A 27,871-nucleotide genomic window follows, 5' to 3' on the forward strand; every position below is an offset into this window, starting at 1 on the left:
ACTCCTCCTTGAAAAGTGCATCTTCGGGAAAGGGAGGGGTTGGGACGGTGGATGGAAGCCCCTGGTGTGCCAAGGTAACATGCCTGCTTCTGTGGGCCTCCAGGTCGAGCATCTGACAGAGTCCCACTGTCTCTCAAGGCCAATCTCTGGAAGGAGCGTGTGTCCTTTTTCATCAGGATTTATTGACAAAATTACCTATGAAGGCAAGCCAGATTGATGTATCTGCTAAGGCCAGCCAGGGATGAACAGGGATGCAGTGCTTTCAGTCCTGGCCCCGCTGGCTCACGGTTGGGGCAGGGGAAGAGCAATCCAGGGCACACAAAGTACAACGTGTAACGTCACTCTTTATTATGAAAATAAAACGGCGATCATGAGTGGGGCGAATACACAGAGCAACTGGCTCTCTGGGTGGTTATGTCATGCGGCCTGCAAGTTAACTCTGGCTTCCTGGTCAGCCAGGCCTTACGCTGGTGAAAAGAGGAAACAAAGAGGATGTGAACGAAGACAAAGAAGACATCGAAGGGCTCCTTTTAGGAGATTTGCTTGAAGGCCTCCGCTGGGATCTTGCCCTCGGTCTAGAGAAAGTAAAGAACAGGAGTTGGGATGTTAGTAGAGCCAGGTGCCCTGAGTTCCATCCCCACACTACCCGGCCTCCATCTTCTTGGCCCTCCTGACGACCCAGAGACAGCTGTCTTTTACTCACTTGATTCCCAGACCTCACCTGGAGCATAGTGAAGACCTGACCAGCTCTAGTGTAGTTCCACTCATTGTCCTGAAGGCACCTGGGGTGGGAGAACAACAGGTGCTCTCCATTACTACCCCAGGACAGACACGCTGACTATGCAATGCCACCCTTAATGTATGCTACCTTTTTGCTGGGTCACATGTACCAATATGAGCACTATTGTAACAATGAAAAAAGGCCTAGGGAAAACCAAAACGCCTATCCCTGACATTAATGCCCACTGGAATTCAAATCAGAAACATAGGGGTATTCAAATGAACAAGGGAGCTTAATACACATTGATAAAGAAAGATGTTCAAGAAATAACAAGTGGAAATTCAATAATACGTTTCTTTTTTATTGAGATATAATGCACATACTGTAGCAGTCACCATTTTAAGGTGTACAATTCAGTGCTTTTAAGTCTATTCACAAGATTGTGCAACCATCACAACTATCTAATTCCAAACTATTTTTATCATCTCAAAAAGAAACTCCTTAACTGTTAGAGATCACTCCCTGTTCTCCCTCTTCCCCAGATCTTGGCAACCACTACTCTGCTTTCGGTCTCTACGGATCTGGCTATTCTGAACACTTCATATGAATGGAATCATATAATTATGTGGCTTTTTGTGACTGGCTGCTCTCACTTAGCACATAATGTTTTTGGGGTTCATCCACGTCATAGCGTATATCACAACTACATCCTTTTTCATGAATGAATAATATTCCAATAATATTCCACCGTATGGATGTACCACATTATCCATTCAGCTAAAGGTCAATCGATGTGTTTCCATTTTTTGGCTATTTGGAATAATGCCACTATGGAAATTCATGTGCAAGTTGTTGAATGGGCATATATTTTCATTTCTTTTGGTATACACTTAGGAGTGGGATTACTGGATCATGTGGTAACTCCATGTTTAAGATTCTGAGGAATTACCAAAATCGTTTGCCCAGCAACTGCTCCATTTTATGGTCCCAGTAGTAATACATGAGATTTCCAATTTCTCTGCATTCTCACTGACATTTGTAATGTTTCCTTTTACTGACTAAAGCTATCGTAGTGGCTATGAAGTGGTAACTCACTGTGGTTTCGATATGCGTTTCCCTAATGACTAATGATGTTGAGAAGATTTTCACGCACTTCTTGGTCATTTGTACATCTTCTCTGGAGAAACGTCTATTCAAATCATTTCCCCATTTTTTTAATTGGGTGGCTTGTCTCTTTGTTGTTGAGTTGTAAGGGTTCTTCTTGTCAGCGATGTGATTTGCAAATATTTTCCCTTGTTCCCATCAGTCGGTTTTCTGCTTTCTTGATGGTGTCTGCTGATGCACAAAGGCTTTTAATTTAGATGAAGTCCAATTTACCTATTTTTTTCTTTGGTTGCTTGTGCTGCGGCACTATTCACAATAGCAAAGACTTGGAATCAACCCAAATGTCCATCTGTGACAGACTGGATTAAGAAAATGTGGCACATATACACCATGGAATACTATGCAGCCATAAAAAAGGATGAGTTTGCGTCCTTTGTAGGGACATGGATGCAGCTGGAAACCATCATTCCTAGCAAACTATCACAAGAACAGAAAACCAAACACCGCATGTTCTCACTCATAGGTGGGAACTGAACAATGACATCACTTGGACTCGGGAAGGGGAACATCACACACCGGAGCCTATCATGGGGAGGGGGGAGGGAGGAGGGATTGCATTGGGAGTTATACCTGATATAAATGACGAATTGATGGGTGCTGACGAGTTGATGGGTGGAGCACACCAACATGGCACAAGTATACATATGTAACAAACCTGCACGTTATGTACATGTACCCTAGAACTTTAATATTAAAAAAAAAGAAGAAGAAAAGAAACGGTTGCCTAATTCAAGGTAATGAAGATGTACACTTACGGTGTTTTACAGTTCTAGCTCTTATTTTAGGTCATTGATCCATTTTCTGCCAGTGTTTGCACATGATGTGAGTTAGGGGTCAAAATTAATTGTTTTGCGAGTGGATAGCCACGTCTCCCAGCACCACTTGCTAAAAAAGACTATTTTTTTTCTCCATTGGATTTTTTCAGCACCCTGAATGATAATCAACTAGACATAAATATGTGAGATTATCTGTGGACTCTCAATTATATTCCATTGATTCCCACGTCTGTTCCTATGTCGGTACCATACGATCTTGATTAAAGTAGTTTTGTAGCAAGTTCTGAAATCTGGAAGTGTGAGTCTTCTAACGTCGTTGTTCTCTTTCAAGATGGTTTTGGCTGTTTGGGGTCCACTGCATTTCCACATGAATTTTGGGATTACCTTGTCAATTTCTGCAAAGAAGTCAGTTGGGATTCTGTCAGGGACTGCAATGAATCTGTAGATTGTTCTGGGTGGTACTGCCATCTTAATGATATTAAGTCTTCCAATCTATGAACGTGGGATGTCTTTCCATGTACTTAGGTCTTCTTTAATTTTTTTCAGCAATGTTTTGCAGATTTCAGAGTATAAGATCTGCGCTTCTTCTCTTAAAGTTGTTCCTACATACTTTATTAATAATTTTCGATGCTACTGTAGATGGACTTATTTTCTTAATTTCATTTTTTGGATTGTCCATTGCAACTACATAGAAGTACAAATGATTTTTGTATGCTGTATCTTTCAACCTTGCTGAACTGGTTTATCAGTAGTTTGTTGTGGTTGATTCTTTCAGATTTTACAAATGGAAGGTAATGTCATCTGGGCATTATGCCATTTTAAAAAATATTTAATGAAAAATATGATACCTTTTTCATGGGCCCCCCTGTTTTTTTGGGAGCAAAATATCTAGATAGTTATTTTTCCAAATTGCATGTGAGTTTCCACTACTCATTCCTCTAATGTCCCAACTCTCCCCATCCCCATGTACCCCCAGCACTCACTTCTGAGACCACTCCAGTTTCATCCCAGACTGGGCAGAGAAAGCCTGCACCATTTCCTGCTGCTCCTGGGAGAGGGAGGGCTCAGAGCTGGAGGAGAGTGTGGACACTGGGATGGAGAAGGCACTCTGAGTCTCTTGGGGGCTGGCGTCCCTCACAAACAGCTCGTCATTCACGATGCACAGACTGCAGGAAAGAAAAATGCACCCTCAAACTGGACAGGTAGATAACTCCACACCCCCAACAACAGGATCCTTCTTAACCACTGCCACGCAACAACCAAATTCCTTCCATATCCCTAACTGTGCCTGCCTCCCAGATTTTTTGGCTGGTGCCCTCTAACCCTCCCACAGAGTCCGCCTTTGGAGAGGCTGTCTACCAGCTTCACTAGACCTTTAGCTCTAACCCCAACGCATTTACCCTGTACAACAGTCCAACAAAGTGGATAGTCTTATTCCAATTTTCAGAAAAAGGCACTGAATCACAGAGAGGTCGAATAAGTTGATCAAGGTCACATAGTTTGTGAATGTTGGGGTGAGGAACAGAATCTGTATTCTGACTCCAGGGCCCACACTCTTAAACACTCGGCTAGACTGTTCCTTGGATCTTCCTGTTGGCCTTCCACAATACTGAGAACACCCTGAGGACTGCACCCACCACATTTCCACGACATGGGCCCCAAGCTTGGATGGGTGCTCCCACCCACAACACAGCACTAACCTGGAACTGCTGCCAGGGGTAGCGATGAAGGTCCGGGTGAAGGCGAGAACAGAGCCCTGAGACTGTCCTTCCACTTCAAAGACAACAAACACCACCACCTTAGAGTTGCACAGGCTTTAACATGCTCACACGGTGATCCCCCGTCAGAGTCTTGCTTGACACTCACACAGAAGGCGGGGCAGACCAGGACAGGTGTTCACTTGGAGTCAGGTGGATGTGGCAGGAATGGGGAGGGCAGCAACAGGAACAACCCGCTCCCAGTGACAGGGCCCCTATCATGTGTGGGGCCCTGTGAAAACCACAAGTTCACTTAATGCCTATTTCACAGTAGCCCAAGAGATAGGTTATTAGCCCCATTTTGCAAATGAGGAAACTGAAGCGTTAAGTAACCAACCACAAGTTCACAGAGTAAGGACCTGGGATGAGAGCTGCCAAACTCCACAGTCTGTGTCCTTAACACACGCCTGAGCTGTGCAGGGCAGACAGGCATGGACCTAGGTCAGAGCAGGGTGGTTTGAGGGCAGAGTGGGGGTGGGAAAACACGGAGGGAAGAAGAGGAAGGAAAGGAAGGAATGAAATCAGGGAAGCTGGGGGAGTTCTGAGAGGGAGCCCAGCCAGGGGGAGGGAGCAGCGGGGGATCTGGGGAGGGGACTATACAGACACTCACCTTCCTTGAAAACCCCATTGACAGAAAAGCAGAGCATCCATTCCTGAAAGGGAAGAGCTCAGGTGCTCAGGATCCTCCTTAACCTCCTACCCACCTCTGGCTCTCTGGGCCTGCTCAAGGGAGGAAGCAGGTGCTCACCGTCTGGCACCACATGTCCACCAGGATGGAGCTGAGGTCATGCTGAGTTTTGGGCAACGCACTGAGGGAGTCCACAATGTCACGTTTTGTGTGCCTCAGCAGTTCCCCCTTCAGGTCTGTAGAGGAGAAGAGAAGCAAGGAACGGCAGGGTGGGGCGGGGCGGGGCAGGGGGCTGCCACACCCTGGTCCTTGGCCCCTGTGATTGTTCCCATCACACCCCCTTACCTTGCCCACTCTTCCCCATCACACACTTACGGGGGTCCTTGAGTGTCTTCATATTCCTGCTATCCTCAAAGTACTTGCGCAAGCTGTTCCTAGGAGAAAAAGAGGAGCAGGAGTGGGTGGCCCGCCCAGTGCGGGCATTTCCAGGAGTTGGCCTGTGTCTGCTGGGGAGACACACAGCCCCAGAGCAGGGTCTGAGTCGTGATACTCACGGGGCTGAGTCCTCGGCGTCGAAAGGAATAGCCAAGGAGAAACAGGCCTCATCGTGGTAAGCACCGAGGAGACCCTGTCGATCTCCAGAGTCATAGATCGAGTAATACCTGTGGGGAAGCAGTGAGGATAGGCTACCTCTGATGAGACTTGAAAACTCCCGTGAGCTGACCTGTGCATGGGTAGCCCAGCCTGCCTCAGCCCTCCCCTTCCTCATGGTCCCAGGGTTCCAGGGATACTCACTGCTGCAGGAATTGCAGGACTAAATGCTTTAGGGTCTCAGATCCAGTAAAGTTTTCCTGAAATCAAAAGACAATTTGGATCTATGCGGTGGACAAAGCCTCCCTTACAACACCCCAAATCTTGCTTGGTCCTTCTTCCTCACCTTGCAGGGTTTCATTATCTTAGACCTGTCAATGTCAACAATCATTGGTGCAGATAACTCTCGGCCGTCCTGGAGAAGGAAAGAGGAAGTCAGCAGTGGAGACCAAGGAGGTGGAGCTCGATGACCAGTAAGATGAACATGCCCAGGGAGACAAGCATCAGAGGCCAGGTGGGAAATGGGCCTGGAAATTCCAGTGGGCAGCTTTCTCATGGAGTGCTGGACATCTCTACTATTACATGCAAATGTGTGTGTGTGTGTGTGTGTGTGTGTGTGTGTGTGTGTTTGTGTGTGTACACATTTTCAGGGAGAATATTCTTGTCTTTTTCAGGAATCCCTGCCTGTAAAATGGATGAGGGTCTGATACAAGCATGTAATCTAGGCAAGACCCAAAGGACTTAAGGGCAGGTGTGGAGGTCATGTTCTTGAGTAAGAGGAGACAATGATGACGGTATTATACATACTTACCAGGCGTAACAACTTGGGGAAACAATCCCGGATGGCACTGTCCAAAACCAAAAATTGAATGAAGTGACTGACAGTTCAGGGTGGCACAGTCTCTCTCCCACTCCCTCTCACTCTCCTCCCTCTCCTTCCTCCTGGTTAGCTTCCATCTAGACTGTCCTGACTCCCTTTTCTCCAGTGCCACACGAAACAGCACTGGGAGCCCAGGTTCCAGGGCTTTCTTCCCCTCCCTCCCTCCCTCCCTCCCTCCCCTTTGTCCAAGTCACCGTGGAAGGCTCTGCAGGGAGCAGAAAATGGGGTGGGAGCCCAGGGCTCTGCTACCTCACTGGCTGTCCATCAACTTGCCTGACCAGGCCCTGGCCAAGACCACGTCAGCCCTTAGGGATGGCCCAGGATGCTGGGACAGGGAGGTGAGTGAGGCCGGGCTCAGGAGGCAGAAAGGGGAAGGCACAGGGGACGACATCAGAAATGGGGTGAAGGTAGGGGAGGGAGAGATGGGTGAGACATAGGAGAGGAGAGACAAGGGAGAAACAGGATGCAATGCAAAGGGAAAGGAAAGACGCTCTACTGCGGAGGTGGAGTTTAGGGAGGAATAGAGGAGAAAAGGGCTCTCCAGCTGCAGCCCTTTCTCTCACTGCCCCCTGGCTGGCCTTGGGGACTGAGGCAGAAAAGGAAAACATGCACCTGTTGGGCTGGGGCTGACTGGATGCAGCTGGAGGCTTTCTCACCTGTGTGAGTTCAGTCTGAGCTGGGCATGGGAAACAGAGCAGCCACGGGGACAGGAGACCTTCTCCCAAGAGGAGTGAAGGATCAGGCCTCAGCTCAGCATGGGGTTCAGAGCCTGGGGACCCCCTCTCCTGACCACTGCATTCTCTTCTGATGGTCCCTGACTCTTGTGCCCCTCTGTGCTGGTGCCTTGACTGGGGAATGTACCCGTCTGGAGCTACCCAGGACTCCTCTGAGGGCCCAGGTAGGACGATGTGAGGTGTGGAGGGAAGGAGGGGCAATGCCCTGAGAGGTCTGTCCTTCTGTCTCCTCAACCTCCTCGGCCCTCTGCCTTCCACTCTTGCCTCAGGAACATGGCCCGCTTCTGGTCCCTTGACTCAGGAAACCCAGGTTTCTCCCCAAGGAGGGCCCAGCTCCTGGCATTGGGCCAGAGGAAGAGGTGGCATGACAGCAGCCACCCAGGGCCTTGGCCCTCAGTATGAAACAGGGAAGCCCCCATGCCAGCCCAGGACAGGTGGGGGGACCTTTTTGGAGCAAGAGAAGGAGAACGCCTCTCAGGACAGGGGAGGGAAGCCCCATCTCAGCATGGAGGCAGGAAGGCCTGTCTCAGCATGAGGCCCTGGACTAAAGGACTCTTCTCAGTCCAGGGCACCAGGATCTGAACACTGCTGGTCCTGGGGAGGTGGGGGAGTCCTACTTCCTGGAGCACACTCACGGAGGGCACGCTGGAGGAGGCTTGGTGGAGACAGGCAGGAAACGCACCCCAGAGCAGGTGAAAAGGGGAGCATGTCAGAGGAAGGAAAGGAGACCTCTAAGCACAGATGAGTGAGTAACACAGAGAAAGGAATGTGTGTGTGTGTGTGGTGTGTGTGTGTGTGTGTGTGTAGGAGGGGAGGTTTGTGGTCCTCCTAGAGGACCAACACTGCTTCTCCTGCAGAAGGGCACTTTCAGACACAGCTCAGTCACCCAAGGAGCAAAGGTGCCCAGGAAGGGCGATAGGGGTTGCCACTGACCTTACATAGGCGGACTGGTCCGAGAAGGTGCTGCACAAGGGGTTCCCTTCTAGCCATAGCTCTTCGAGCTTCAGCCCTTTCACCTTGCCCAACTCCCACGCCGACTCCAGCTAAGAAAGATGGGGAGGAAACTGGAGAAGGAGGGCCAGGGAAAGAGAGACACCTGGGACCGTGGGTCCCGAATTCCCCCAGCCCTCATAGTCACCCACAGGTACCTCTGCCTGCCTGTTGCCATTATCCTGATGTGTACTGCCATCCACCCTCCATCCAAAGTTGATCTGGCTCCCCCTTCTCACCTTATTTTTGGAGAGGTTCAGGGTCTTGACTTTGGGAGCCTTCTCTATAATGTCAGACAGGCCGTCCAGCTGGTACAGTTTGTTGTTGCACAAGTTCAAAGACAATAGCTTTGGGTCAAGAAGAGTTAGAGTGGGGGCTACTATCTTGGGCCTTGGAGACAAATCTGCCCTCCACCCTATCTATTCCACCCCTCTAACTAAATACCAGCACTGGGCCCAAGGCTTCACCTCAGGGAAATTTCTTTCAATGATCTTCAGGGTGGCAGCCATGCAGTTTCTTCGATTCAGGATTATATCAATGTCACGGCCCATCAAGTCTTGAAGAAGCCAGGAGAAGGGAATCAGAAGGCTGGGAGGGCCATGGCTGGACCAGAGTCAGCACCAACCGCTCCGTAAATTGCCATCCCTAAGTCTCCCTCTCAGGCAGACCACTCTGCCCCCGCTTGCCTTAGAATTGCTGCTGTCAGCCATACCTGGGTCAAAGCGGAGATTCTGGAGATCAAGAGCTTGTTGGGAGACATTGTACCGTTTGTTCATAGTCAGCTGCAGAGATAGAGATGAAGACAGAGGCTCTGAGGCTCTGGTGGTGGTGGTGTGGTGGTGGTGGTGGTGGTGGTGGTGGTGGCGGCGGCGGCGGCGGTGGTGGTGACAGGGAAAGAGGGGACCAGGGGAAGAAGAGGTGGGTCCAGGAAGTGAGCATACAATGATCCTTGAGTCTGTATTACCTTAAGCATCTCCATTTGGCCTGGCTTCAACTTATTCTTCACAGAGTAGGGTGCAGTAGAATGATTGACAAATATACATATCTGCAGGGAGGCAGCGTGGTAAGTACCAGGACCTCTAATCCCAAAGAGGACGACCAGCCCCCTGGCCTGTCTTCCTGCCCAGAGACTAAGTACAGGGAATGCCCTCAACACACACCTTTCGGTTCTCGTCATCACAAATCTTATAACTGACATCCTTCAATATGGAGGCAGTACTAGCATCCTGGACGAAGAAGCATGCCCGATTTCGGATGTAGTGAAACTACAGGGAGTGAAGGCAAGAGCAACAGCATCAGAGGCCAATGGCCCCTGCTGAGCTAGGCCTCTCCTCGTCCCCCGTGCCCACTCATCTGGCTTCACCATCCTCTCTTACATCAACCGGAGTGAAGGGGGCACTGCAATGGCTCTGGATTGAATTCATTAGCCATGACTTGTCATACTTTATCCCGTTAGGAATCTAAAGGTAAAAAGAAGAAATAGGAGAGAAGGGAGAGACAACATGAAACTAAGGATGGAGAACAGAACCAACCAGCTGTTTTTTTTTTTCTTTCTTTTTTTCCGACCTTCTACTTAGCTTAGACCTCTAAAGAAAGGACCGCTGACATGATTTCTTATTTTTGTGCCAAATATGGATTCCCTAAACTCCCTTCCCCCTATTCCGAAGCTCTCCTCCGAATAATCAGCTTAGGGTGTTTTAAGTGGTCTTCCTTCTATCAGGTTCCAGCATAGTCTACCTAATGCAGACCCCACCCAGATACTCACTGTGACCTTGAACCAGTCAGTCCTTGTGTATCCATCCTGTGTGTTCTGCCTCATTTTTCTCCCTGGAGGTTTTCTATTTCTCCACGTGGTAATACAGATTTCGTCTTTACTATGCCATTGCATTCTTCTGTCGCATCGGATGCTATACGGAGTGCTGTGGGGAAGAGGAGAGAAGGCGGGTATCCATTAAATCTAAGAACATCTTCTCTACATGCTCCACTCACTGACGCCAGGGCTACAATTAGGATTGCTCAGCCACTATTCCACTTCCAGCATTCTTCAGTGCTTTAATGAGAGAAGAAAAGGAAGACCACAGAGAATGAAAGGGTTGCACAGTCCCGGGAGCTGCTACTTGCAAACCAAGCTGCCTGGTCACTTACTGTCTTAGTTGTTGGTCCTTGTGGACATCCCGAATCTCCACGCTTCCATCATTCTCCTGGTAGTGTGAAGGTGGACGCTCATACCCACCATGTTCATGATGACAGTTCCTCTTGTCAAAATTATCCCGGACAGAATTCCCACCTTTCTTTCTTCCTTGAAAAGGGCTACCATGGTCATGGCATTCTGCAACTGAGAACAAAAAGACACGTTTGAGACACATCAATGGTCCACTTACCATGACGTGAGCTAACTCCATGGTAGGGCAAGTAAAGTGCCAACCCGCCACACAAACCCCAGAAAACAAACTCCTCTGCCTGTCCAGATACAACAGCCTTATCTCACAGGTGGCACAATCAGGGGAGGAATCTTGGGAGAGGAAGCAACTGTGTTGAACCTCTTAAGAAATAGAGCAGGAATTATAAAGAACAGAGGTGCATGTGTCCATGGGTTGGACTAGACACTAGCCACACACCTGGAAGGGGTCCTAATCTTGCCTTCTCTCAGGCTTCTCTAACCTAACAACCACACCAACACCTGGGAGACAAGCTCTCTCGCACCTCCCAAATCCAATCTCCAAATGCATTCTGTGAACAATCAGCAAGTTATACTTCTTTGCCGGTGTAGTACAAGCTTTAATGACAGGTGGGTCTGATGTAACAGCTTCTCAAGCTGCCCTCCTGCCTCCAGCCTTGCCCTCAACAATACTCAGTTTGAAATATCCAGAGCAAGCTTTCTTTTTGCCCAGCCTGAAATGCTTTCAGCCCAAGAGACAACTCTTCCTAAGCAAGTGACAGAATTACTAGAAAGAAAATCAGCAGATATTGAAAACCACTACAGTAACAGGATCTAAATGACATAAATAAAACACTGTACCCAACACACTGTAGCCAACAATGAAAACAGAGCGCTTTTCTTTTCCCCTCTACTGTCTTGCAGCATTCACGAAGGTAGACCATCTCCTGGACCGTCAAGCAGACCTCAACCAATTTCAAAATGTACACCTTGTCTCAGGGCACCCTTATGAATAAAATTTCGGTCACTGCTGACCTCTCTGCAATGTACTGATATGGCCAGGCCTCAGATGAACTTCTGTAGGGGGGTCATTGCTTTCACCGTGTGTGACCCACTGTCAGGACAGTCCTGCTCCTCTCGACTGTTGGGACTTTCCCTGTGTGCCATTAGAAGTGAAATTAAATGTGGGCAGAGCGTCTGACCTAGACATTCCTGATGCTTGGTCCCCACAACTTGGAGGTGGGGCTGGAGTGCTCTCGTTCTCTCACACTCTACATCCAACCGATCAGGATGGATGTATCTTCTCTTGGCTCTACCTTTAAAAGATATCCAGAGTCTGGCCACTTCTCACCCGCTCCATTGCTACCTACCCTGGCCAGGTCACCAACATCTGTCTCCTGGATTATGCTGCCTTCCAAGTTGTCCTTCTGCTTTTGCCCTTGACTCCCCTACCATCTATTTTCAACACAGGAGGCAGAGTGACTTTTTAAGGTGTAAGTCAAATCTTGTCATTCCTTTACTCAAAAATGCTTTAACCGGGGTTTGGAGCCCATCAGTATGTTAAAAAGCTATGAGTCCATAACAGTACTCAACAACAACAACAACAACAACAACAAAGACCCCTATTGGTGACATTTGGAGGATGTCCAGAAACCAACTCATTTTCATGAAAGTCCATAGATGAAAGGGAAAAAAATCAAAGATTAAAGTGAGGGTTAAGGGCACATGGTCAATATATGGAGCACAGGTATTCCTGAGTCAGAGTCATTTTTGAGAACACGCGTTACTTCAGAAATAACGTCACTGAGGGGAAGAAGGTGTAAAAGTGAGCTAGCCAACAGCTACAGCTACAGCCTCAGGCAAGGCCTTGTGTTGGACAAGAGCACATGTGATAAAAAGCCACAGAGGGACCGGACAGAGAGAGATGCTGAAGACAAAACACACACAGGCGCACGTCCACTTGCTGAACTCTGGCATCTCAGCACAATCCCTGTCTCACAGTTGTGCTGCCAGAATTACAGGTGATCTCAAGAGTATTATAAAGCAGCTAGTACTTCTCACCCAGACCGCCTGGGTTTCCGCTCAGGCCCCACCATGTACTGGCTGATCCTCCCACACAGACATAGTAGTGAGTACCCTTTATGACATCACGTGCGTTCCTACTGGTACTTCCTGTGTTAGTCTGGAATTCTGCCTACATCACTGCCATGCCACTGAGTGCATGGCATCAGCATCCCTGCTATGGCACGGAAAGAACGGGATACGAAGAAAACCAACCCTTGCCCAGTGGCAACCAACATTTGCTCAGTGTTGGGCAGACTCACTAGGTTTCTCTTGACCTCCTCACAGAAAATCCATGATAATTCTATCCACAGTCCCTTTTCAGATCATGAATATTTAAAAGGTTCACAGATGTCGGGTACATTTCCCAGCCAAGTCAGTGGCAGAACAGGAATTATGTCCTCATGTATATTGGTCTGCCTCCATACCCTGAGTGTTCCTCCAGAGACTGCACTGGTTCTCCCTGAAATGGCAAGCTTTCAGGTCTCATCGACAGATTTTTTGTGAGCAGGCCAGGGATGATGTTTTGTGCTAGTCACTCCTGTTGGGGTGGGAACCAGGTGTCTTGGATAAGGTGGAGTTCTCTGTCTTGGACCAGATGGGTGTAATCTGTTTGGGCCATGGGTTTTCAGATTAGGAGTCACTTTGGGCTGGTAGTGTCTGGCATAGAAGAAGGACCTAATTAGTATTTGTTAAATGAATGCATGTGATGTAGATTTGAGATCATCGACAAAACCACTTTTGAGAATACATCCATCTGAACCATTTCTACCGACCTCTATTTATATTTATTCCAGAGCTATTCGGGCTGCAGAACTATTTCATAACCTGCCTGCAAAACTAGAATGAATTAATTTTTTCTTCTGCAACATTAATAATTTTTCATTAATGTATCCTTAGAAATAGAACTGAGTACCTCCCTGCAGACTGTGGCTAGAACTGCAGCTTTGAAGATCTCAGAGAAGGAGGCTTTTGCAAATAGCGGTGACAGAAATGAGGAGAGGCGTTCCCTGAATCCAGCAGACAGAGCTTTCTGGACATCTGGTCTCTGTAGGAAGAATGTTCTGGACCTAAAGGCATGTTGTGTTCACTCAACCTTGTGACAGACAGGAAGCATCATCATCTCTGTCTCAGAGAAAGGGAAGAATGTGTGGTCTGTGTGTCCGTGTTGCCCATGCAAGCGTTAGTGTTTTGTATTACATGCTTCTACAATTAGGTTACAGATACGCGTACTCCAAATCATGTTGGTAAACCCATTGCCACACAACACTGGATCCCACTGCACATTTCTTTTCATGTGTTATGCATTATATATGGCCATATTTTGTTTCTTGGTCAGAATATGCTTTTCAGTGCTTTTTTTCTTTTTTACCTCTCGGTGTTTTAATATTTGAACTGACAGTTTTAAAATAAGAAAGTAATGAAGTTCCCTGTACACAAAAGTAATGGAACAATATCCACAGATTGACCAGGGTTGCAGAGCACCTCCAGCGGGGGTGGCCAAAAAACCCAGTGAAACACAGCCAGGGCTTCAAAGTGGGTCTACGATTTTGAGTCCCTGCTCTACAGTTTCCCAGGAGAAGCACATGAGTACTTTTAAGCATAAAGTGATATTTTCCTAAGGATTTTCAATGATATTTATACCAATATACACTTCCACTAACCGTGTGTGAGTCTAATTTTCTGCAATATGCCTAACCATTCAGAAGTCATTCTTACACTTTGATCCAGACTTTTCACTTTTTGAATGTATTACATAAATCACACTCTGTCTAAATACATACATATAATTATATGGCTGTGCTTTACAGGTTCTTTGGGACAGAAGGATGACGGGACCAGAGAGTGGCTGATATGGTCAAGGGGAGAAGTAGAAATGACTGCCCTTGGAATGAAGTAGACATGGCAAGGAAGGGGCATGAGTACCTGACATACAGGGTGAAAAGGCCAAGGGATGGATGTGTGGGTCAGAAAGAAGAGGGTGAGTACAGAGAAGACAAAGAAACACACATTGACAATGCATCCAGGGAACTGAATTCATCCTGGTGATACGCTCCCCTCTGAAAACTCTCCTTCCTTCCTGTCCATGTACATCTTGCCTGTCCCTGTTACTTCACTTCAAGTCTGTCCCTGTTACTTCACTCTGACACCAGAGAAACAGTTCCCACACAGTCTGAAAAAAGGAGAGATGATACAAGGCAACAGTGTGCAATGATGAGTCTCTTGGACAGAAGGCTGGAGTCGGGACATTCATTCCAGAAACCACACCCATCATTGCCCAGCAGACTTTGAGTGGGCCCTGTCATACCGCTCATTTCAGCCTTGACACAGAGTCGCACATTATTGGTTATGGGCATAGGATTTGAGGTCAGATCCATCAGGATTTCAATCCTGGTGCTAAATGCTACGACCCAAGGCAAATAACTGACCTCGCTGTGACTCAAGTTCTTTTTGCTTGTTTTCCCCCTAACACAAAGATAGTGACAGTTTCTACCTCATGGGGCTACTGTAAAAATTAAGTGAGTTAACACATGGAAATATGTGAAAAGCACCAGGAGAAATGCCCATGACCTAACAAGCACTATAAATAAGTTGTCTACTACTACGTCGAGAACTTAGTACAACATCTGGCGTTTATCGAGGGAGAAATACATGTTAGTTGCATTCGTTGTTATTAGTCCTCCTGTAAATGACAAGAGATGAGTGAGTGGCATCCAGTTGCCACGTCAGCTATTAATGTATTTTACAAAGCGGCAGTAGTAAAACAGGGCAGCCCCGGCTCCAGTGGGGAATCATCTGACATATGGATTAAGGGAACCAAAACTGAAAGCTCAGAGCATGAAACAGGGTATGTGGAAGGATTCAGTAGGGAGCTTAAGTTCCTGTTTCCAATCTTTGAGGAAAAAAATGTATTATTATGCAAGAAATGTTTCAGGTTTAAGTGGCAGACTATAAGCAGCAAGGCAGAATACTCGTCACACCACACAATACAAAGGGAAAGAAAAACAAAGTCAGGTTACAAAACTGTATATTACAGTATGATTCCTCAGAAGAAAATATTAATGAAAAACTACGTTTTCATTTGTAAATATAAACACAAACAAGTCAGGGTAAAGGGACATGTGAGAATGTCAACCATGTGTAGAAGTAGGTGGCTGGAATGCAGAATGGTTATACTTTCACACCTATGCTTTATACTTGTATAAGAGGATGTTTATGGCTGGGTCAGGGTTTTGTCAAGTGCTTGGGGAGAAGCACTTTTCCTATTGACCCATATACAGCATAATGGAAACCATCTATTACTGATAATCAGGTGTGAATATCTTCTCTCTGATTAATAAGCTAACCTCACTTTTGACGACTCATTCAACTTCTCCTGATCCCAGGTTTCTTATATGTAAAAATCAGAGATTAGGGCTAGCTACCACCTCAATCAAGATATAGAACCTATAACACACCCCAAAAGGTTTCCAGTTGATCTCCTCTTCATCCCTTGGCCCCATGCAGACATTGATATACTTTCAGTTACTATATATTCGTCTTCCTGTTCTAGGATTTCATACAAATGGACTCATACAAGCTGTACCCCTTTGGGTCTGGCTTCTTTAACTCGGCATACTGTTTCTGAGACCCATCCATGTTCTTGACTTTTCCTTGCTGAGTAAAAGCCCCTTGATGGATATACCACAATTTGTTCACCTTTTATGTTGTTGTTTTAATGAAGTCTCAGGAGGAAGTGAAAGGAGATCCTTGCCTTCAAAATGCCATCTTTCTTGGGCAGTCTTCTATTCTTTTGTAATAGACACAATTTCATCCTTTATCACTCCTTTGTCTCTCTGGGGAAATATTATCTTAATGTCTGTTTCAGCCTCTTCCATTTTTTCTGTTCCCTCAGTGCCAATTATTGGATTTGTTGAGTTTGTGCCATCCTTCCATTCTGATCCTGGGTTGTGGCTGTCTTCTGCAGAGGAGGCTCCACTGCTGAATCAGCCCTGGGCTCACAGACACTTACTTAGCTTTAATCCATACCTTGCTCTGGCCTTGCCGGCAGTTTAGCTTCAAGCCGGACACAAACTGTGGTGGCCTCGGCTTTACCACTGTGTTTTCCCATTTCCTTTCTCTTTGAAAAAGACAATCGTCTCGATTTCTTACATGGAATCTTTATTTCATATTTTCCAGTGTAACTATGTATTTATTATTATTGTAATATTATCATTCTGAAACCACAATTATAACATTTTAAAATTAAATATTGTAAAAGGCTTGCATTCTTATCATTTAAACTGTTCAAGCAGTTCTCAACCATGATTACACATTACAGCCACTTGGGGACACTTAGACAATTCACTAGCACCAGGACACACCCAGAACAGTCAAAGCAGAACCGTGGTTAGATCCAGGCAACCACATTTTTTAACTCTCCACGTGAACTGCAGTGTGCAACCAAGGTTGAAAACAACTGTGCTAAAGCCTCAGCTTTTGGCTTATGCTTGCCAGAGGATCCTAGGAATAGCTGCCTCCTCATTTTGCTCACTTCCCACTCAGCACTGTTTTGGGGACCCAATGAGTCTATTAGCTTAGAGCGGGTGTCAGCAACTATGTCCTGTGGGCCAAATCTATCCCAGATCCCCATTTCCTTCAAGGTCTTTTGCTTGCAACCAATTTTGCTGCCAAGCACTGTGTTAATCAAGGTCCCAACTTGCCTATGCCAGAATTCACTCTAGTTCTTTTATACAAACAAGATATCTGTAATAAAATATTACATAGCTTACAAAAACTCTGTGAGGGCCAGAAAAGCAGGCCTAGATGCTGCACAGCCAGGAGAAGTCCACCCACGTTATGGAACTGCTACTGCTGAAATTCCACTGCTGCCTGCCCATTAATTGACATGCATGACAGAGACTGAGTTCTAGAAACTCTGCAATGGCTACCCCATAACAACTGGAGACCTCCCTCATCACAGGTAGTCCACCCCACATATGGCTCCCATGTTATTCAGTTCCTCCTCTGAGTCTCATGTTCGCACATATGCTTGATGCAATCAGTGTCCCATTTGGGACCCTAACTGCAAGGGACTCCGGTAAATTGTATGTATGTGAGAGTGTATTTGTGTGTGTGTGTGTGAGAGAGAGAGAGAGAGACAGAGAGAGAGAGAGAGAAAGAGAAAGAGAAAGTGTGTGCACACATGTGTGTGGTCATGTGCACGTATGTTTCCTTTCATGTTCCAACTTTCTAGTCTCTACAGTACAGGAAAGCATATAAGAATGTTTAAGAATGTTGGAATGGCTGCCAAGTAAGCAGATTCATCGTATGTTTCACAAGACATGTTTTCTATTGTAAATGGCATATTTACAATAAAGATGGTATTTTCTATTTGTTAACATGGTTTGTGTATATTCATCTTATATCCAACAAACTTGTTGATCTCCATTATTAATTTTAATTTTCTGTAGCTTGAGTTTCATATGAAGATAGTCACATTGACAGCTTTATTTTCACTTTTATACATGTATTAATTTATGTGTGTAGGCATGCATGTATGACAGCTTACCGCACTGCCTAGTATGATATATGGCTTACTGCACTAGACTCAGTACGACTTTGAACAGAATTCGACATACCAGTCATCTTTATCCCTTTTCTGATTGTAAGGAGAATACTTCTAATGTTTTACTATTAAGGGTGGTGTCTGATGGGGTGTATTGTTTTGATACCCATTGTCAGTTTAAAGAGATAGCTTTCTATATTACCGATCTGCTGAGAATTATTGTTATTGTTGTTGTTCAATCCCGGTTGGTTAATTTATTGCATACTTTTTTTTTTAACTGGATCTTTTGTGGTATTTGTCCTGTCCTCCTCCCTTTATTCAGCTAATGTGTTAGATTACATTACGGATCTCTTAAAATGTTAAACTCAGCTTGCATGCTTGGGATTAAACACAACCTTGTTATGCTGTATTATCTGTTTTACCCATTGTTGGTTTAGTTTGCTATTAATTGATTCATATTATTTGCGTTTATGTAACTAATTCGGATTGGCTAGTAATTTTGCCTTGTCAAGAATACATTGAATAAACCAAGGTTTTCTATTCCTTGGGTTTGGAAAGTTACATATATTTTCCCCCTGGAATTCATCTATGTAATCTAAGTTTTCAAATTTTCACATCTTTTTCATAATGTGATCTTTTTCAATCTTTTCTGTCACTGTAAGTGTGACACTATCTTCATTCCAAAAGTGGCTTACCTGCACCATCTCGCTAATTTTCTCTGCCCATGTGGCCAAAGATTTTATCATTATCCTGTGCTTCTGAAACACCGACATCTAGCAATTTTGTTCAACTCTCTCACATCTGTTTTCAGTTTCATCAAGGTAGGCTCTAATTTTTATCATTTTTCCTTAACATAATGGAAAGACATGGAGATTATTCCATATTAAGTAAATGATCAATGAAAAGTCCTTTCATCTACCACCTGGTTTTATTTTTATAGTTGAATACAATGGATATTCAAATATCCAATACATTCCCTCGTTTGGAAAAGACCTCTGGCTTATCAATATTGGTCTTTTTAACCAGCGCCATCGTGTCTATTCATTTAAACTATCAGATGATTAAGGAAGAGGGCACTGCATCATTGATGTAAAAGAATTTTTACTGTAAGCTTCCTTAAAGAGAAGAGCAGGCAGTGTAGAAAGAAGCAGAAAGGATGTAAAAGAAATCATACCTGGGTGGATTCAAATCCTGATTCTGTCACTTACGGCTGATGTGATGTTAGGCAAGTACTTAATCCCTCCCGGCTTCGATTCCTTCATGCAGTTGTCAGTGCTGCCATTTACCAAGTGTTTACATTCTCCCCTGTACCAGGCACCTGGTAGGACTGCCCGACCCGACCGTCTTCCTTGGGGCAGGGCCGTGCATGTGACTAGCTCTGGCCAATGGGTTGTGAGTGATGAGTGACATGGGTTATTTCTGGGTCAGAACCTTTGGTTGTTGGCTTGAGACCCTCTAGGGCTCTCTCCCACCCTGACGCAGTGAGTAACGCTTTTCTAAATGGTGGCTGCTCCATTAGTTTGGGTCTCTGAGTCATTCCAATAAGAATCGCTCAGAACCCTACATCCACCATCCCGTGAAGGATCTGCACCTGCCATAAACACGCAGCAGGAATGAGAAATAAGCCGCTGAGGTCTGGGGGTGGCCAATAAGCACGGCGTTACACTCAGCCTCTCCTGACTCATATGTCTCATCTGTCAATTAAAATAACACCCTCTCAGGATTTTCCTGAGGGTTAAATGCAGCAACTTGCATGACGGCTGAGGTTATCACAGTGCTCGACATATGACAGGGGCTCAAACTATGGCAGCTGTAATTATTAAGTAACAATAGGTACTGCATCTGCTTGTCCTGACACGTAAGTTGTATCTTGTTTTCAAGAGTGGGACACTTTATTTGCTGCCACAGGTAACATTTCCTAATGACTTGCATTTAGGCACATATTGTTTGCCACCACCATGGTATCAGACGCATGCTTGGCGGTATCTCTGAAGAGTAAAAAAGTAGGAAGATTCAAGCAGCAGAGACTGACTGACGACATAAGATAAAATGAATTAAAGAGCAATAATCAATTTCTTAATGAGCAGAATAGATTACAACTATTATAAACCCACATTCCATTGTTCTGAGTAAACAAAGGCACAAGGTTTTACAGTGTTAGAAGATGTAGTCTGAACAGGGTTTCCCCAGATATTTCCTGAAGAACACTGGCACCTCAAATGCTCTGTGGAAAAAAATGTTCCATTCCCATACAAGTTGGGGAAAGCAGCCCTCCCTTTGAGACTCGTGTTGTATATTAGCATGTCATCTAAAAAACCCCTACAGTATTCGTTTACCTTCAGTGCTGTATGTCCCACACTTCCTTAGAGTAGAGCACATTTTGTTGTTGCTTTGTCCTGACCCTAGAGTCTCACAGAACAAACTTGGAAATGCTGAAATGAGAGAAAAATAGATTATTCAAGCTACATGTAGTATCAAATATCACAAGTGACAACATTCTCTGACCATCTGCCAAGCAACATTTAAAACCCCGTAAGATTAAGCACAATCTTGCTATTTGCTCAACTTCATTCACCCAATACCGCTTTCATGACGTACCAAATGTTATCACCCATGATTGTTTAACTTAAATCCGTTCACTATACTTTTCCACAGGAAAAAAAGGAGAGAGTTTTCAGGAAGGAATCTAAGAAGCCATCATTAGAAAATCAGGGGTTGATGGGGGAAGAAGCAGAAACAAAAGAGTGTCAAGCTATACTACTATAAGCCACTGAGACATCCTAAGCGCATACACACACAAAAAATTGTCACCCCACTCCCAAATGTACTTTTTAAAGCCAGTGAAGTTCAAACAAAGTATAACAAGTAAATTCTGAATCTTCACATCATGACGACTTGGACACTTTTATTGAATATCAAATTCTCTTTAAAAAAAATTCCCGATTCCCCTCTCTCCCTTTCGCCCACCCCCCTGAGCCCACGTTTAGAAAGTTTAGTAGAAAAATAAATCATGGAAACAAAGAGAATCTTTACATAATCGAAAAAGAGACGGAAACTAAGATTGGGTCTGGAATCGTCTATACAAACTGGGATCTAGGAAGTCTCGAGTGTCCTGAATAACAACATGGTCTGAGGAGGGGCAGAGGACAGAATCACCTGGCACAGACGGTGAATCAGGCAGGGTGACTGGCAAGGGTAGGGTTTTTCGTGTGGGGGCGGGATCCCATCAGGCTTCCACAGCCCTGCCCAGGAGAAACGACTTACAAGTTCATGAATTCCCACCGCCCCACTACCAACCCTACCCCTATCCCCTCAACCCCACATTCTGCCCCAGTGCTTTCTCCTCCTTCACTTCACTCTCTACCAACAACAGTAAAATACACATGAAATAAATAATTCCTAGGAAAATACAGATTATCAAGATTTTTACTCTAATGCTGGAAGGCTTAAATTGGCCAATTTTCACAGAAAAAAAAAAAAAAATAGAAAAAGTTATTAAGGAATAACTCCCAAGTAGCACCTGGCTCAGATGCTACTACAGGTGAATTCTACTAAACCGTCAAAGATCAGATAGTACCAGAGTGCCAATGCTCTATAAACTATTCCACAGCATTATAAAGGAAATTTTCATAACTCCCTTTACGAAGCAAGTGTGACATGGATAAATAAGTGTAGATGCAAAAATGCTAGATAAAATATTAGCAAACAACATCCAACAACACATTTAAAAAATCATAATATACTTTGGCAAAGTGGGATTTATCCCATCAATACAGATTGGTTCAATATTAGAAAGTACCTTGATATCATCCACCATATTAATACACCTAAAGACAAATATCATATGGTTATCAACACAGATGTTGAAAAACCTTTGGAAAAATTCAATACCTCTTTCTGTTAAAAAACAGAAAAGCCTTAAGAAAATAGGGACCACGGGATGCTTTCTTAACATGATAAAACATATATACCTAAGTCCTAATGCTAGCAACTTACTTAATGGGGTTGCAGAGGGACACTCAAAGTTTTCCCCTGGGATCAGGAACAAGGAAAGCATGCCTACTACCTCACACCTATTCAATCTTGTATTACAAATATTAGTCAATTGACTAGAGAAATTGATCATTTTCCTAGGAACGAATACGAAGAACTAAAAAGCACAGCAAAGGAAACGATCAAGAAAATGAAATGGCAACTTACACACTGGGAAAAAATATACCTGCGAACCACATATATGAACAAGGGGTTAATATCCAAATTTTGTAAGGAAATCACACAACTCCACAGCAGAAAAACAATCAAATTTAATCAATGGGCAAAGGACCTGAATAGACATTTCTCCAAAGAAGACATACATAATGACTAACAGGTATATGAAAAAGTGCTCAACATCATTAATCATCAGGAAAATGCAGATAAAAGCTACTATGAGGCAACACCATACAACCATTAGGATAGCTATTATCAAAAAGTCAAGAGATGGCAAACATTGCCGAGTCTGTGGAGAAAAGGGAACCCTTGTACACTGTTGATGGGAATGTAGATAGGGACAACCATTATGGAAAATAGTATGGAGGTACCTAATAGATTCCTTTTTCTGTTTTAGAAATAAAATGGTAGTTCTAGATTTTTCTATTTTACAAATATATATATATATGGTAGTGAAAACCAGAACTATCATACGACCCAAAAACTCCTTTTTTGGGTATCTACTCAAAGGAAATAAAATAACCACCTTTTAAAAGTAGCTGATCTTTGAAAAGTATCTGAACTCCCATGTTCACTGCAGCATTAATCACAATAGCCAAGCTATGGAAACAACCTAGGTGTCCATCAAGGGACAGACGGATACAGAAACTGTGTTGTATATATACACTTTAAAAAGGAGATCTTGCCATTTGCCAAAACATGGATGAATCTGGAGGACATTATGCCATAACAATGAAATAATAGTGAAATAATCCAGATACAGAAAGAGAAATATTGCATGATCTCACTTATATGTGGAATCTTAAAAGTAAAAGTAAAATAAAACTCAAATATACAGAGACACAGAATAAAGCAGTGGTTATCAGGGTCGGGGTGGGGCGGAGGGGATGGGAGGAGGAAAGGGGGAGATGTAGGTCAGAGGATACAAAGCAGCAGATATATAGGATGGAAGAGACTAGAGATCTCGTGCACAACATGCTGGAATCCAGTTTATACAATTGTACTATTAAATACGATGTGGGATTTCTGCTAAATGAATGGATTTTAGATACGATGTGGGATTTCTGCTAAATGAATAGATTTTAGCGCCTCCTGCTACCAAAACCAAAAATGGGTAACTAAGTGACATAATGGGTATGTTAATTTGTTCCACTATAGTAACTATTTTACTATCTATATGTGTCCCATAACACCATGTTGTATACCTTAGATATACACAATAAAACTTACTTTTTACAAAGAAAAGTAAAGCCATCTCTATGTGCAGACGATATTATAGCATACCCGAAAAACCCTATAGAAACAATGATAAATCAACTGAACCAGTAAAAGAAGTCAGTAAGGTAGCAAAGTATAAAATTAACATACAAAAAAATCAGCAGTCTTTTAATACACACACAAAAAATAAGCAGCTGGAGGACACATTCACAGACAAGGCCCCATATACACTAGCAACAAGGATTAAAGTTTAGGAATAAACTTGGTAACAACATGTATACAAGAAAAATTGTAAAATATGCCTGAATGACACCACAGGAGACTTGAACAAATGGAAATACATACGCTGTCTGAGACGGTCTGAATGTTTGTGTACCCCCAAAATTACTATCTTGATATCTCTACCCGCAAGGTGATACCATTAGGAGGTGGGGCCTTTTGAGAGGTGACTAGGTCATGAGGGTGGAGCCCTTATGAATGGGATTAGTTCTCTCATAAAAGAGGCTCCAGAGAGCTGCCTTGTCCCTTCCACCATGTTGAGGATACAATTAGAAAGCACCATCGATGAGGAAGAGGGCCCTCACCAGACACCAAATCAGCCAGCATCTTTATCTTGAACTTGTCAGTCTCCAGAACTGCAAGAAATAAATTCCTGTTGTTTATAAACAACCTAGTCTACGGTATTCTGTAATAGCAGTCCAAACAGACTAAATCACTGTCCTAGATGGAATAATTCGCCATTAAAAAGATGTCAGTTCTTCCTCAACTGGCGTATAAATTTAATTCAGTCTCAAAAATGCCAGCACACATTTTTATGCATTTAGGTAAATTGATAATAAAGTTAATATACTTTTTGAAAACATGCAAGCATAGCCAGGAAACATGTGAAAAAGAAAATCTATGAGAGGGGGCTTATGATACCAGCCAGAAAAGCACACTATAAAGCCTCTGTAATTACAACATTGTGGCACTGGTGCAAGAATAGACTAATAGCCCAGTGGACTAGAACAGAAAACTCAGAAATACAACCAAATCGTATGAAAGTTAGTACATGATAAAGATGGCACATAAACTCTCTAGGGCAAAGATGGACATTTAATAAACGGTCCTGGAACAACTGAGACGTCTGGAAAAATAAAGGTAGATCCATATAACACAGCGTGCACAAGAATAAACTGCAAATGGGTTAGGGATCTAAACATAACAAATGAAACCATGTTAGTTCTTGAAGAAAACATGGCAGTGGTCGGGGAAGGGGGGTGGCTCACGCCTGTAATCCCAGCACTTTGGGAGGCTGAGGCGGGTGGATCGCCTGAGGTCAGGAGTTTGAGAACAGCCTGGCCAACATGGTGAAACCCCGTCTCTACTAAAAATACAAAAGTTAGCCGGGCAAGGTGGCGGGCGCCTGTAATCCCAGCTACTCGGGAGGCTGAGACAGGAGAATTACTTGAACCTGGAAGGCAGAGGTTGCAGTGAGCCGAGATCGCACCACTGTACTCCAGCCTGGACTACAGAGCGAGACTCCATATCAACCAAAGAAAAGAAAGGAAAAGAAAAGAAAAGAAAAGAAAACACGGCAGAACCCCAGTGTAGGGAAAGGCTTTCTAACTAAGATTCAAATTCCGGAGGCAATGAAAAAAGACAATAATCTATCGATTTGACCACATAAGGATAAACGAAAGTGATGCAAATGCATCATAAATAAATCAAAGAGCAACTGACGAATTGGTATAAAGTACTTGCAGCATATATCGCAGAGAACTGGATAATATTCCAAATATATAGAGAACTCTTAAACATTGAGGGATGAAGGACCACAACAGCAATAAAAATATGGGGGAAATATATGAACAGATAATTCCAACCAAAAGTACAAAAACAGTCCTCAACATATGATAAGTGTCAAAACTTACTCATAGTTAGACAAAAGTATATCACAGAAACAGTGAGATACCATTTCTCACCTAACCTGTAGAAAAAAGTTTCAAAACTAAGGCGACGTGTTCTGTTAGTGAGGCTGTGGGCAAACTGTCATTCTCCTATATTGCTAATGGAAACGAAAACCAGTACAATCCTTCTGGAGAGAAACTTGGAAATACCTGAAAAAACTACATGTGCACTTAACTTTTGGCCCAAAAATCCTACTAGTGGAAATATACCTTGAAGGTACATTTCTACCAATACAAAAAAAAAAAAAAAAAAAAAAAATCATGTCCAGGTTTATTCACGGGAGCAATGTCTGTAACTGTAAAATCTTGGAAGGAATTTAAAAGCCCATACAGGCCAGGCACCACGGCTCATGCCTGTAATCTCAGCACTTGAGAGACCAAGGCAGGAGGATCACTGGAGGCCAAGAGATCCAGACCAGTCTGGGCAACATAGCAAGGCCCTGTATCTACAAAAAAAAAAAAAAAAAAAAGTCTTTAATCAGCCAGGCATGGTGGCACACACCTGTAGTCTTAGCCACTTGGGAGGCTGAGACAGTTGTGAATTGCTTGAGCCCAGGAGTTTGAGGTTACCATGAGCTATGATTCTGCCACTGCACTTCAGTCAGCCTGGATTATAGAGCGAGACCTGGTTTCTATATTAAAAACCAAATGCCCAAACGTAGGCGAGTGGTTGAATAAACTATGTGTGGTACAGCCACACAATGGAGTACAATGCAGCTGTAAAAAGGAACGATGACGATCTCTGTGAAACAATACGGAGTGATTTCCAAGAATGCTGTTAAGTAGGAAAGGCAAAGTGCAAAGGAACATGTATAGTATGCTATCCTTCGTGTAAGAAGAGAATATAAGAAAACGTGTATGTATTTACTCATTTGGGCAAAATCATTACAAGAAAATTTAAACTGGAAACCGAAGGGATTGATTACCCGACAGGGAGGGCCAGGGAAAGAAGTGGAAAGAAATGGGGAACGGCAACAGGGTAGAAGGGATGACGAAGGAGTGACACTTCCCCAAGTACAGGTTTTTGTATACCCCTGACTCTTTGGATCATAGTAATGTTGCACATACCCAAAATATAAATAAAAAATTAAAATCGACCAGGATATTGGGGTGAGGGTACCCCAAATCAAACAGAAACAGGTTCAACTAACAATATTACAAATGAGTATCTTAACCACCCTGAAGGAGAGAGGAAGAAAAGATCTAAGATACATAACTTTGGATAGCAGTATTTTGACTATATCCTCTAAGGCCAAAGACAAAAACAACTGTACAAAAATATAAGTTATTAATATGTTTGCAACAGGGGCATTTGTTAGCAATTCAGATGCTACTTTATGTATCTACTGACCAGAAATAAACAGGTATATAAACTATTTGATAATGAAAGCCAGGTCGGAGAACGAATCGACCAGTAAGTCTAGAATGACTGGAATTGAAAGTATCAATACAAGCTCCTGGCTTTTAATAGCTATACATACAGATAGATACCAAAATAAATGTACACGTGTCTATAGGCATGGGTATATACATACATTATTTCCTACCCCTTTCCATAGAGAGACAGCCTTAGCGGCAATGAAACGCCATTAATAATGAACGCACACCGAGATACTGGTGGTTGGTAAATGTCATTCCCCAAGAAAGGGAACCAGGGCTCCTTGTAGAAGTTGTTTTAATCCAGGGCTATAAGGGGTGTGTGTGTGAGGCGAGGGGGGCACGCACATGATGAATCTGAACATCTTATAGTGCCAGAAAAAGGTACCAAAAAAGGATAGGGTCATATCAAAAGACCACAGAACCAACCAAAATGAGCTCCCAATGGCCAAGGCTAGAACAGTTCAAGGAACAAAATAATGATATAATTAGATTACATTTTTATTTTATTTTATTTCAAGTTCCGGGATACAAGTGCAGGATGTGCAGGTTCATTACACAGGTAAACCTGCGCCCTGGTGGTTTGCTGCACCCATCAACCCATCACCTAGGTATTAAGCCCGGCATGTATAACATAATTAGTCAAGAGCCCATACTGAGATAAATAAATTGAAGAAATAAATAAATGAGGGAGTAAAGATAGCTCTTCCTTACAGAAGAATTCCAGTTTAAAAATGTAGCAGAAATTAGGACAACAGAAAATCACCATTAGGTAATATTTGCTGTAGGCAAGATCCCTAGACAGATTTTAACAGTAGTGGGTCAAAGTCTGCAAAGAAACAGGAATACAAGAAGATCTATTGTGTTTCTTCTTAAAGAACTTTTCATACTATATTTATTACTAACAAAGAAGAAAATAGTAGCATTACACTGGGGCAACATAACTCCCACCACTTTAACCAAGTGATCAAGGTGAACACCACCAGTAACACAATTCATGGATGTCATGTACCCGATATGATCCACACAGAAGGGAACAAAATCATATATGCGGTAATGTGGCATAAGACCTAAAATTAGAGGCCCAATTAGATGGATGCCTTGACATCT

At 43.8% G+C, this 27,871-nt stretch overlaps 1 protein-coding gene across 2 annotated transcripts; it reads right to left on the bottom strand.

Moving 5' to 3' along the window:
• Nucleotides 1-324: 324 nt before the first annotated feature.
• LOC117085246 (nuclear RNA export factor 2) lies at nucleotides 325-20,436 on the bottom strand. 2 transcript variants are annotated; one of them, XM_033213937.1, is made up of 21 exons: nucleotides 20,345-20,436; nucleotides 10,387-10,576; nucleotides 10,007-10,160; nucleotides 9,618-9,701; nucleotides 9,402-9,506; nucleotides 9,206-9,286; nucleotides 8,954-9,023; nucleotides 8,709-8,797; nucleotides 8,481-8,588; nucleotides 8,185-8,294; nucleotides 6,449-6,485; nucleotides 5,984-6,052; nucleotides 5,842-5,897; nucleotides 5,601-5,708; nucleotides 5,422-5,480; nucleotides 5,167-5,282; nucleotides 5,029-5,071; nucleotides 4,362-4,434; nucleotides 3,645-3,827; nucleotides 722-782; nucleotides 325-575 (listed from the first exon to the last, which is right to left on the bottom strand). In XM_033213937.1, exons 1-21 carry the CDS (start codon nucleotides 20,385-20,387, stop codon nucleotides 531-533), a joined length of 1,884 nt encoding a protein of 627 aa, XP_033069828.1. In that variant the 5' UTR covers nucleotides 20,388-20,436; the 3' UTR covers nucleotides 325-530. The 2 variants fall into 2 exon arrangements, with proteins under 2 accessions (XP_033069828.1, XP_033069836.1); XM_033213945.1 differs by lacking the exon at nucleotides 20,345-20,436 and adding an exon at nucleotides 12,454-12,528.
• Between the last annotated feature and the right edge of the window lie 7,435 nt (nucleotides 20,437-27,871).

Source organism: Trachypithecus francoisi, unplaced genomic scaffold (assembly GCF_009764315.1).
Source record: "Trachypithecus francoisi isolate TF-2019V2 unplaced genomic scaffold, Tfra_2.0 Contig00535, whole genome shotgun sequence".
Lineage (NCBI taxonomy): Eukaryota > Metazoa > Chordata > Mammalia > Primates > Cercopithecidae > Trachypithecus > Trachypithecus francoisi.

Excerpts from the sequence above, each read along its gene's own strand:
- LOC117085246 (XM_033213937.1), bottom strand. The coding sequence starts at position 20,387 with ATGTGCTCTACTCTAAGGAAGTGTGGGACATACAGCACTGAAG. Across the intron at positions 8,589-8,708 it reads TTGAAAGAAATTTCCCTGAG|CTATTGTCTTTGAACTTGTG; the intron begins GTGAAGCCTTGG and ends CTTGACCCAAAG. Across the intron at positions 5,709-5,841 it reads GTCCTGCAATTCCTGCAGCA|GTATTACTCGATCTATGACT; the intron begins GTGAGTATCCCT and ends GCTTCCCCACAG.